This window comes from Aspergillus undulatus (assembly GCF_047715775.1).
Source record: "Aspergillus undulatus strain CBS 261.88 unplaced genomic scaffold BDV17scaffold_24, whole genome shotgun sequence".
In the NCBI taxonomy this organism is placed as follows: Eukaryota; Fungi; Ascomycota; class Eurotiomycetes; order Eurotiales; family Aspergillaceae; genus Aspergillus; species Aspergillus undulatus.
This window is the reverse complement of record NW_027396628.1, coordinates 395,880-407,178: the sequence shown is the minus strand read 5'-3', so window position 1 is coordinate 407,178 and position 11,299 is coordinate 395,880. Positions and strand designations below refer to the sequence as shown.

Below are 11,299 nucleotides of genomic sequence, written 5' to 3'. Positions count from 1 at the left end.
TTTTTTTTTTTTTTTTTTTTTTTTTTTTTTTTTTTTTTTTTTTTTTTTTTTTTTTTTTTTTTTTTTTTTTTTTTTTTTTTTTTTTTTTTTTTCTAACTGCTTGTGTTGGACATTATTGATCCAGGTTCCAGGGCAATCTTCTCTGCTCAAACTATGGTCAACAACTTGGGCTTTGCGCTCACTCCCGACTCCATGATTTCCTTCCAGGACTCACCATACCTCATGATTCTGATGAGCTTACTTGCCTACGCGGGAAACACTTTCTATCCCTGTATCCTGCGGCTTATTATATGGGTTATGTCGAAAGCCTCTCTCAAACAATCCTCCCTTCGCGAACCGCTAGATCACCTCCTGAAACTTCCTGGTGCCAGCATATTTCTCCTCCCCAGCAAGCCAACTTGGCTCCTCTTCGGCACTCTTTGCGCCCTGAACACATTCGACATAGTTCTCATCCTTGTTCTTGGTACCAACTATCATGAACTCAGCAAACTCCCTGCTGGATCCCGACTAGCAGCCACCATCTTCCAGGCCGCATCGATCCGAACAACTGGAACAAGCAGCTTTAACCTGTTCAGGCTTCACCCAGCAGTGCAGTTCAGTGTGCTTATCATGATGTACACCTCCATATACCCGTCCGCAACCACAATCCGCGGAATCGCGCCTTACACGCGCGGGGCGAACGGCGACGACAATAGGGCAAACGGCAAGTCCAGATTCCCCGTCCTGACTTATATCCAAGATCAGCTTGCCTCAGACCTTTGGCTTATCCTCCTTGCTGTATTTGTTCTATGCATCGCGGAGTCAGATCACGTCATGGATCCCGCTAAGACTGTATGTATCGGCCTTTTCCGTTCGGTTGTTTTCTTTTCTCCCTCGGAGGTATATGAGCTCTCAACCAAATGAGTAAATTAACGCTCTTCATAATGTAGTCCTTTGACATCTTCCCAGTTCTCTTCGAGGCTGTCTCAGCTTAGTACGTCTATTACTCTCCACCCTCCTCCCTCCAACATGCAAGCACCAGACCATATTCACCACTAATCTGAACTGCAGTGGAAACATCGGGCTCAGCCTCAGTTACCCAGCAGCGCAGACTTCGCTCTGCGGACACTTCGGCGCGTTCAGTAAACTTGTCATCTGCGCGTTGATGATCCGCGGCCGACATCGAGGGCTGCTGGGGCTGGTTGAAGGTGATATCGTGATGGCGGACGGAGTTACCCCATATAATTCTGACGGTTTGGGCTCGGATGGGGAGATAGTTGAACGGACGGTGTGAATTACTTTCCTTCGCCGTTTTCGTTCGACTGAGGTGAGGGTTATATCTTAAGTAGCATTTATCCAAATTACATTAGCTCACAATAGCTCGAGCAAAATACTACCTTGAGATCTATCTGGATCTCATTATTCAATTATGGTATTAGCTGTGCCACTGTGGCCAACTGGCAACATACGCGGTTCTCAATAGCTACCTCAGCTGCGGAAGTTAAGAGGCACACGTCGCAGTCTGGTGGGAAGTAGTTATCGGCGGGAATAAAGACCTTGGGCTGTTGATATCTAGGTATGTTTCATTCGCGTGGTCTCGATAGTCTCCGCTTCGGATGCCCTTTGGGGAAATTGTGGCATCTGGCCTCCTGACAGATATGTATGTAGAATTTACGTGGGAAGGATCGTGGCTTATTTGTCATGGGTCTGCTGGGATGTTTGACAAGTCGGTATGGGGAAGCTTGGATTATGAGGGTAATGCAAGGTTCACCTCTTACGGTAGGGTTATCCTTAGACCTGATGCATGCTGCATCATGCATGCATGGCGGGATGTGATTATTCTAAGCGTCAAAGTGTTCGGGTGTCAGACCTACATTCTACTATGCGTCCGTGGTTTATACTACTTGTATGAGCCAGGAGCGTCTGTGGTGTCAGCTTTGACACCAGGTAAACAACTTGCGCATTGGATTCTTGATGAGGTGCTGGAGTATGTTAATGAGGACGGACCCATACAGGTAGCCACTCCCTCCTTCAGTTGTTGGTGTTCAAGTGTTGTTTTTTTTTTTTTTTTTAGGCTATGCAGATATACACCGACAAAACCAGACCGCGCTTCGATGCAGTAATCGCACTCAACATCCTCGTCGCATTCCACAAATACGGGCGAGGTTACGAGCTCCCCCAAACGTTCGACAGGATTCACAACATCCTTCTCAACAGAGCATACATCCACGGTACGCGGTACTACCAGAGCCCTGAGTGGTTTCTCTACTACGCGTCTCGACTCCTACATTACGCGAATGATGCGACCGTGAGGGAGAAACTTGAAGCTCCACTCAGGAAATGCCTTGTCGAGCGCGTCAATGTGGCTGGTGATGCTTTTCGCTTGGGGATGCGCTTGCTAGCTTTTAATGCCTTGGGTATTGAGAATCGTTTCGATGTGGAACGTCTGAAGGGTATGCAGCTGGAAGACGGCGGATGGGGGGCTTCGGAAATGTATGGTTTTCCGACCGAAAGAGAGGTTGTTGGGAACCGGGGAACGACGACTGCTTTTGCGATTTGAGCTCTGAAGGATGCATTGTAAACGGGTAATTCTTGACTTGTACGTCCGGTAGGCGACCGGCGGCCTTAGAAGCAAGCCAGTGGTGGTATTTTAACCACCAGCAAAACAGAGCACGAAAGAATATCCCTTCAAGTGCAAGGAATAGTAATCATGTCAGTAATAAAGCACCCACATATAGGTGTCCCAAAACCCCTCCTTCCCAACGCAAATGACAGGTAATCTGGGCGGAGAAAACGCACGCGGGGTGATTGGGAGTGATCAGCAGCTCTGATATATATTCGGCCGGAGTATCTACTCGGACTACCTTTGGACGCCAAGAGTCGCCACCTTCGCTTTCGAAGCCAGCAAATCACGAAAGGCTCGACTGTCAAAATGTTAAGCAGTTCCTCGCTGTCGAACGTTTGACCTGCTCCCAGCTGAGACGCCGACTGCACTTACTGGTGCCAGATATAGTCCGTAGTTTATCGGAGGGGATTACCCGACTGTTGTATCGAGGTGGCGAATAGAGGAGCCCTGGAAAATTTTTCCGCACGGCCGTTTGACGCAGAAAAAGGCGCAGGGGAACACTTTGGCATCAAATCCGGTTGGCGGAAGGCTGAGTGGGACGTTGAAGGGGGAGCCGCGAGTCAGGACAAGGTCTTGACAACTGCAGACTGGTTAGCGGCGACTGTCAACATCGAGGATTTCATCAGCCGATAGTACTGGTGGAACCCCTGGAGATTGAGTTTCCTCAATCTCGTTGCCGTGTTTCCAGGGAGTGTGATTGGCAGTGCCGGAGTAGAAGAGAAGTAGAAGAGAAGAAGCGAAGACATGAGGTGTCAGCTTAAACGGTCGGCCCCACCTGACCTGCCGCACTTTCCTCAGAGACTCTGAGAGTCAACAAGTTTCTGGACCTCAGCTACTGTCAGGCTGTCATTATCTCTCTCATTTGATTTGAGGGCACCTGCAGCCTGCCTTATTCTGGACGCCTCCAACCATGAAAGTGCGAGGGCCCATCGCAGAAAAAAATACCCTCGCCGCTTCCCTTTCGCTTCATCCCCTCTGAGTCCCCTCCTGTGCGTCCCTCACACCACCGACCGTCGACAATGCCTCCAGCATCCTGACGGCATGTCTGTCGGTTGCTATCGACAGTCCGCCTGCGATGCAGAGCGAGAAAGACTGAGAGAGGTCGCCAGGTGCGTGGGGTTAGTTTTTCTTCCCTGTTTGGCCGCTGATTTTGGTGTCCTAGATATTATTGCCTGATCGATCGTCTGTCCAGCAACAATGACACTCAACCTCTACAGGGCGATGACCGACCGGATCACAATAAACGCCTTGCGTCGGACGCCGCCTTGACTGGACTGGCTCGCCTGGGGGTTCTGCAGCTCGGCTGTAACCGTGCCTTTGTGTCAATCATCGACGAGGCCAATGAGCATATCATCGCCGAAGCTACAAAGTCTATTTCTCTTCACGACGCCAGCAAACACCAGCTGAACGATGGCCTATATCTCGGAGTGAAATCTCTCGGCTTGGGGTGGGGCGTTGTTCCGCACACGATCGGTTTCTTCACGAATCGAATCCAGGCGGCGACCGTTGGAAGGGGCAACGTGGTTGCTAACGACAGGCGCTACATTGTCCACGATCTGGCAGAGGAGGAAGCTTTCAAGAGCCGACCGTACGTTGTTGAATGGCCGTACATGCGATTCTATGCCGCTGTCCCTATAACAAACCCTGGAGGTCACGTTTTGGGATCGTACTGCATTGTCGACGACAAACTACGGTCGGACTTTGGAGATACCGAGATTGAGTCCATGCAAGACATCGCAGACGCTATCGCACAGCATCTCGAAACTGTGCGGCTGTCTCACTGCCATCGCCGCACGGAAACGCTGGTCAAAACTCTCACCACGTTTGTCAAAGAACAAGACGATTTCGACCCGGCCGAGTCTTTTCAGGATACACCCACGCAGAGAGACGTCGCTAGAGATGCTGGGGATGATCAGGAAGGTCATGCGACACCCTCAGAGGATGATTGCGATGAAGTCGACCTGGGGCCATGCTCTCCGTCCGACGTGACCGGCGAGCTGTCATCCCTTTTCTCCAAGGTTGCCGGCTCGGAGCCGACAGAGAGCTCATTTCCATTTCGCAACTGCGAAGGAACCATCTCGGCCTCGTCCTTGAACGAGGATCGAAGGAATAGCCTGCCGCAAAATGTAACATCGACCGCCACCGGGCCTAGCAATGACGCCCAGTCATCGGCCGCAGAAATTGCGAACAAAATCGCGAAAATTTTCAAGCGAGCAAGTGTCTTGCTCCGCGATTCAATGGATTTGGATGGCGTTCTTTTTATTGACGCTTCGCGTTGCAACGCAGGCGTGTAAGTAAGCCGAAACTCTTTGCCCCAGCGCATCTCTGACACCCCATCGACAGTGTTTTACAAAACGACACCGGCACGTGGGAACCCTTTCCGTCAACGTTGCATCCCGGGTTTACGACCGATCCGTACCCGAGCCCAATGGATGTTCCGGGGGTGGGATCGCTATCGATGACGTGTGGTAAGCCCTGCGATGTGTTGGGCTTTGCAACGAAGGAGGCTGTCGACGGTTCCGGCATCAGTCGTCATATCAAGATTACGGAAAGACTGCTGGATGAGCTAATGACGTCTTTACCACAGGGTCATATATTTGACCTCAGCGATGTGATGGCTCATGAGGGGTCTTCAAAGTTCTTGGATCCGCTTAAAGAACTCTGTCGACAGCTGGCATTAACCTTCCCAGGTGCAAATTCCGTTCTCTTCTCACCCATCGGGGACTGGAACAAATCTAGGTGGCTAGCAGGAACTCTAGTATGGTCGAGCGACGTCTTTCGCAGTCTAGGCGACGATGATCTGCATTATTTCAAGGCTTTCGGAGATTCAATCATTTCTGAGGTTGCCCGCCTCGACTGGTCGACTACTCAGAAAGCAAAGTCCGCGTTCATGTCATCCGTCAGCCACGAGATGCGATCACCACTACATGGTATACTGGCCAGCGCCGAGTTACTGGCCACATCGTCGCTTCCACCGGAACAGCAGTACATGGTCGATATGATCGAGGCATGTGGTATGACTTTGCTCGATACCCTGAATCATCTGTAAGTTCCACGTGATCCTCCTCTTTCCTATATCATGACATAGCGTCCCTTGCTCGAAGCACTAGTGTTTATTCTAATCAGACTTGACTTCTCCGGAATCAACAACCTCTCCGCGCTTGAGGATTCGGCCACGGGCCCGTCAGAGGGTGCTATGGCGTCTCTCGAGTCTGCCTTTGATTTGGGCGAGTTGGTCGAGGAGGTGGTGCAAGTACAGTATACAGGCCAAACACCTCCCAAAGCTGCTGTGCACCTCAACCAAGCTATGTCTCCACCTCCGGAAGATGAGTATCCCAATTCTGACGAGCTATCTGTCATTGTGCGCGTAGAAGACAGACCCACTTGGACAATCCATTCCGTCCCTGGTGCATGGCGCAGAATCATCATGAATCTACTCGGGAATTCTTTGAAATGGACAAAGGCAGGATTTGTCGAGGTTTCCCTAAGCAAGGTCAACCGGAACAACAATTCAACGGCCCTCGCTCTTCTATCGGTCACCGATACCGGTGCTGGAATTGCTCCTGACTTCCTTCGTCACGATGTCTTCTCGCCCTTCACTCAGGAAAACGCATTGTCAGAGGGTCTGGGGCTTGGCCTCAGCACGGTGCGTCAGCTAGTGACATCCCTCGATGGCCACTTAAATGTCCAAAGTGAGATTGGTGTTGGCACTCAAGTGGATGTCTTCATTCCAATCCAGATACTCAACCCTCCATCCACTGTGCCTTCAGCACTTTCCCTACCTCACCATATCACTGCCAAACGGCCCCCTGTTCGAGTCTGTTTGATCGGATTTAACGACTATCCGGGGCTCAAGGAAACCCCCACGGGTATATTACCCGCCGAGGCAAAGCGGAAATTGGCTATCCGAAGCTGCCTTACCAGCATACTGACAGAACGTACCGAATGGAAAATCTCCTCGTCTGAGACTTTTGACGAGTCTGAAGGCGATGTCGCTGTTATTGAGGAAACAATGTTTCAGGAAATTCTGAATTGCCGACAACGGTCGCAGGCGGATGGTCTTTACACCGGGTTCAAGAAGATCTTTGTAATACTTAACGGCAAGGCGCCTGGCTCGCTCCCCGACGATGGCCTGCATCTCATCCGTGTTTCTCAACCGTAAGCTTCACGGTCCCCTCAATCCGACCATTACTAATTAGTAGCAGATTTGGGTGTCGAAAGTTCCGTGACGCGGTAACAAAAGTGGATAATCTTTTGCAGAAGCCGCTGCCTGAAAGTCTCTCTCACCCCATTTCCAAGGTCCCTCTTCCAAATGCAAGCCTGAGAAGTACGAACTCGCTTGCGCTTAAGCCCATCGTGCCCGTGATGAGGGAAACTGCGGTGGTTGAAAAACCGCCATCGGATACTGCCGCTTCAGAACCTACTCAGTCACAAGGCGCCAAACCTCCACATATTCTTATCGTAGATGATAATCAGATCAACCTAAAGGTGAGTTCCAAATCATATTCGGCACCTTGAAAGGTCCAGTTCTGATAACAAACAACAGATCTTGGCAACGTTTGCGACAAAGATAGGTTGCACGTTCGATACTGCTTCTGATGGGCTTCTTGCGCTCCAGAGGTACCAAGACTCGCCCGTCCGATATGATCTCGTTTTGATGGGTACGTTTTCCTGTGCACATGATAATACGCACATTACTGACAATTGACATTATAGACATTTCAATGCCGGTTATGGATGGCATAGTGTCCACGACCAAAATTCGCCAGTTTGAGGAAGAGAAAGGCCTCCAGCGATCGCGCATCATGGCAGTCACTGGTGTCGCCTCAACGGACATGCAACAACGCGCTCAAGCTGCCGGCATTGACGAATACCTTGTCAAACCCGTATCGCTTGCTGCCCTGAAGAAAGCCATTATCGTCGTCTAACATTCCGTTGTAACATGCTCTCATCCCGCATATACAGGTGTCTTTTAGGAATTTTCATATGGCTATTCCTCCAACCCCCCGGAGGATTCAACGTGCAAACCGCGTGCACCGCCAAAGATCTGTTGGCGGTCAACTGCTCCTTATCCCTCACAGAGCTCCCAATCGTAGGGTTCCCGGCAAAGGACCACAAAGTCCTCTGCTCTCCCATGCTTCCTGTATGGCTACGATCTGCGTCGCGACCCGGGCTACCTTTTCCCTTCCGCTGGGATTTCGTTCCACCGGTTATGCGCCGGCCTGCATGATCGTCCCCGTCACTTGAGTCTTAGCATGTGCCGCATCTAGCCTAAATGTTTGACCAACTAGAGCAATCTTGACAACTTGGCGGCTTTGATCCTGATAGTGTTCCATTGCGTCATCGTTTTCCTGTTCGAAGTTGGCGGGAAAATAAAGTGCGGAATCCATGCCTGACAGGCGCACTAAACTTACCTTATTTTGGTCATTCCCTGCGCTCCTATCATTCTTGCTTGGACACCCGCTTTTTTTGGCCTCCTCGTAGTTCGTGGTGGGACTGACCGCGTGGCACTCATCATACTGTCGATGATAAATAGAAGACTTTCCTTGGGGTGGAAGTATCAGTCTCCTGTTCTTGCCATTCTTCTCCCTTATTCCTCCAACACCACAAAAACCGATCAAGATGAACTTCGTGCCAGACTGGCTCCTCCATCTCATCTATGGCGTTCCCACTCCTACACCCAAACGAGAGAAGCCCATGCAAGTCCTCGCTGTAGGCATCTCCCGCTCCGGAACCGAGTCCCTGCGCGAAGCTCTCCACACCCTCGGCTACGAACACACCCACCACGGCTTCGACACCATCCTCCCCCCCTACGACCTAGAAAACATGTACCGCCTACTAAAGAAGAAATACAAAACCCCACCCAAACCCGGCTCAACACCCACGCAGAAGCTCACAGCCTCAGACTTCGACACCATCCTCGGCAACTGCGTCGGCGTCTGCGACCTCCTCGCCGCCGAGTTTGCGCCCGAACTGATAACAGCGTACCCCGACGCAAAAGTCATCCTAAATACCCGCTACGACCTCGACGCGTGGCATAAGTCCATGCAAGCGACGATGGGCTACTTCGATGCTAACCCCATCGACTGGGACTGGTGCAAGAGCTGGTTCGCATCCGAACTCTTCTGGGTCCGGCACGCGATGTGTCGCACAGTGATGCCGACTTTTTTCCGCGGAAGCTTTGCCTCGAATGGGAAGTGGGTGTATGAGCAGTATGTTGCTATGATTCGCGGGTTGGGATTACCGAAGGAGAGGATACTTGAGTGGTCTGTTGAAGATGGATGGGAGCCGCTCTGCAAATTCTTGGACAAGGAGGTCCCAAACGAGCCGTTTCCGAGTGGGAATCCGCCGAAGGCGTGGGCGGAGAGGATTAGGGCTACCACGGGGGAGTATCATCGAAGGGCCGTTAGGAATATGTTTGCTTTTGGGGCCATTATTGTGGTGGGTATTGCGGGTGTTGTTGCAGCGAGGAGAGGTGGGTTTGGGAGCTCTTTGACTGGGCTGTATAATCTTGCGGGGGAAGTGAAAGTCTCATCGTTGAGAGGGCTTGGTCTGTGACGGACACAGCGGCCGGTCCGACAGCTGCTCGAATCTAGGTAGAGTTAGGCCAGGAGGCTATCTGAGCACGCGGTTTAGGAAGGAAGGTTGTCTCCTGCCCCTTCCATCTTGGAACCTTGCCAGCTTTCCTCTTTCGCACCGATGTCATAATCCTGCCTCTCCATTCTTCGTCATCTTTTCTTAGCTGAGGTTGCAACCTATTGATACAGAGTCTCTTTATCCTCAATCCTGTGTACGCTTTTATCACAACCCAGTGCCCAAACCATCCCCTTATTTAGACAATATCTATCTAACCCAACAAGCACGAGAAATGGCGCCGCTTTCTATCGCAGCAACCGGGCACGGCAGAGCCACGACAAAGGCCGACCGCGCTGTGTTGCAGGTTACTATCGAGGCCGATGGCCCAGACGCCAACGCCGCGCGAGATACTGTCCTCGCCGTCCGAACGAGGACCGAAATCGTGATTCGATCAAATCTCACGGCCACCGAATTTCCCGCAGATTCGCAGGAAACATTGGTGGAAGAAGACATAGAATTAGACGAGATGGTCTCCCACCGAGCACCCTGGGAAGAGCCAGACTCCTCGCGGTTGGTGCCAGATCCCCAAGTGTCAGAAGCCCTCGCGCTCCAACAGCCCCGCTACAATAATAATAATACGATAATAACGGACTTTTGTTGGGGCCCGGTCCTGTCGCACACTTGCCCAGTTTACTCCGGCCCTGGCACTATCGCAGCGATGCACCATACCGCGTCGGTTACATCTACGATTGAGTTCGTGGATACGGTTGTTCTCGGGCGCATTGCGGAAGAGCTGCAGGACATGGATTTTGTCTCCATCGATCGCATTGACTGGGGCCTTACAGATGGAACGAAAACAAGGCTGACGCAAGAAGCGAGAAGGATGGCATCCGATAATGCACTCGAGGCGGCGAAGCAGCTCGCTGAGGCTCAGGGGAAAAAGATAGCTGAGCCTGTAAAAATCATGGAATGTGAAGCCCAGGGTTCCGGGCCATTGGTGTCGAGGGTATATGGGAAGGCTACCGGGATATATATTGATAGTGATAGTGACGCGACAAGGGTTGGCCGGTTTCCGGCCGCACGGCTCCAGCCTGAGGAGCTGTCTGGTGAGAGCAGGGTCATGATGGAGTTTGTGGCAGCGTGATGGTGTCTGACATACGGTTTCTTGTTCTTCCACAACGTATAGAATTCTAGAGGTAGTAACTGTTGAGATAGGGCTTGGACCTATTCAGCTAAGCTAGCCTTTTGTGCATCCTTCAGCTTGGGCTCAGGCTAGTAAATATCTACCCACTTATACGCCATCTCAGAACGCGAGTAGATACACTTGAAGTCTCCCTACAACTATGACGAAGCTACACCTTCAAGAGCCCCTGAAAACCAGCCAGGAGGCCTCGGCACAAGCTATGAGAGGATGATGTCTCCCAGAATTATACCGACCATGGATGACGGGCGCTGAAACTGGGTAAACCTGTCCATGTTTCAGATAGCATGGATGGCACCACCATTAATGGTGATTACTTTGCGGGTGGAGACGACTGAACGCACTTTTCTTAGCGAGGCAGATAGATGTAGGATACCGTGAACACAGAGGCTCGAAAAGATCCAGCAATTCCCCGAATCAGGCGCGGCGATGGCCTGCAAAAACCGGAACGAAAGTTGTCCGTCTGGATAGTATGAGTTCGGGATCCTATTACCATAGTCCATTTCTGTCTAACGGATTCCCCTATACGAGGTTGTTAGCTTTGGTCTATGTAGGTATATCCCACGTCGAGGCCCGCTTCGACTCCAAGGCCGAGTCCGAGTCGTTGTGGTTCTAAGGACTTCGCACCAGGCCGCGTCACATCCAAGAGGGACAGTTGGATTCATTTTCTCGAGGGGCGACTGGTTGACCGGGAGATGATTTCTACTTATTGTCCGCAACAGGATGGTCCAGATGGTATTGCAGCAAGATCATTGGATACGAGGGCTCTGCCTACTCTACGTATATACTACGCGTACTGTGGCTCTGTGCAAACGAAACATTAAATTGAGCTAGGATAGGTACTGCAGGTTTGTTGAGGGACCTCGCTTGGGGATACCCTGCTAGAGCATTGAGGGGAGGATCCATGAAGGCAAAAA

At 51.3% G+C, this 11,299-nt stretch overlaps 5 protein-coding genes across 5 annotated transcripts; all 5 read left to right on the top strand.

The window, feature by feature from the left end:
* The first annotated feature begins 104 nt into the window (after nucleotides 1-104).
* On the top strand, nucleotides 105-1,414 carry BDV17DRAFT_90949 (cation transporter). Its single transcript, XM_073765328.1, has 3 exons — nucleotides 105-831; nucleotides 930-973; nucleotides 1,051-1,414. The coding sequence occupies exons 1-3, from the start codon at nucleotides 154-156 to the stop codon at nucleotides 1,271-1,273; spliced, it is 945 nt and encodes a 314-aa protein (XP_073615648.1). The 5' UTR covers nucleotides 105-153; the 3' UTR covers nucleotides 1,274-1,414.
* Nucleotides 1,415-2,056: 642 nt separating this feature from the next.
* BDV17DRAFT_291437 (uncharacterized protein) lies at nucleotides 2,057-2,539 on the top strand (the record flags this gene model as incomplete). The annotated part of the gene is made up of 1 exon (XM_073762136.1): nucleotides 2,057-2,539. One exon carries the CDS (start codon nucleotides 2,057-2,059, stop codon nucleotides 2,537-2,539), a length of 483 nt encoding a protein of 160 aa, XP_073615647.1.
* A 1,107-nt stretch (nucleotides 2,540-3,646) lies between these two features.
* Nucleotides 3,647-7,533, top strand: BDV17DRAFT_291436 (hybrid sensor histidine kinase/response regulator; the record flags this gene model as incomplete). The annotated part of the gene is made up of 7 exons (XM_073762135.1): nucleotides 3,647-3,714; nucleotides 3,768-4,895; nucleotides 4,949-5,650; nucleotides 5,732-6,763; nucleotides 6,811-7,093; nucleotides 7,152-7,266; nucleotides 7,322-7,533. 7 exons carry the CDS (start codon nucleotides 3,647-3,649, stop codon nucleotides 7,531-7,533), a joined length of 3,540 nt encoding a protein of 1,179 aa, XP_073615646.1.
* Nucleotides 7,534-8,227: 694 nt separating this feature from the next.
* On the top strand, nucleotides 8,228-9,201 carry BDV17DRAFT_281864 (sulfotransferase family protein; the record flags this gene model as incomplete). The annotated part of the gene is made up of 2 exons (XM_073760102.1): nucleotides 8,228-9,050; nucleotides 9,173-9,201. The coding sequence occupies 2 exons, from the start codon at nucleotides 8,228-8,230 to the stop codon at nucleotides 9,199-9,201; spliced, it is 852 nt and encodes a 283-aa protein (XP_073615645.1).
* A 117-nt stretch (nucleotides 9,202-9,318) lies between these two features.
* BDV17DRAFT_90859 (SIMPL domain-containing protein) lies at nucleotides 9,319-10,452 on the top strand. The gene has a single exon (XM_073765326.1). It carries the CDS (start codon nucleotides 9,474-9,476, stop codon nucleotides 10,323-10,325), a length of 852 nt encoding a protein of 283 aa, XP_073615644.1. The 5' UTR covers nucleotides 9,319-9,473; the 3' UTR covers nucleotides 10,326-10,452.
* The last annotated feature ends 847 nt before the right edge of the window (nucleotides 10,453-11,299 follow it).

Coding starts and splice junctions, on each gene's coding strand:
- BDV17DRAFT_90949 (XM_073765328.1), top strand. CDS start 154: ATGGTCAACAACTTGGGCTTTGCGCTCACTCCCGACTCCATGATTTCC. Junction 832..929: donor TCATGGATCCCGCTAAGACT/GTATGTATCGGC, acceptor TTCATAATGTAG/TCCTTTGACATCTTCCCAGT. Junction 974..1,050: donor TTCGAGGCTGTCTCAGCTTA/GTACGTCTATTA, acceptor TCTGAACTGCAG/TGGAAACATCGGGCTCAGCC.
- BDV17DRAFT_90859 (XM_073765326.1), top strand. CDS start 9,474: ATGGCGCCGCTTTCTATCGCAGCAACCGGGCACGGCAGAGCCACGACA.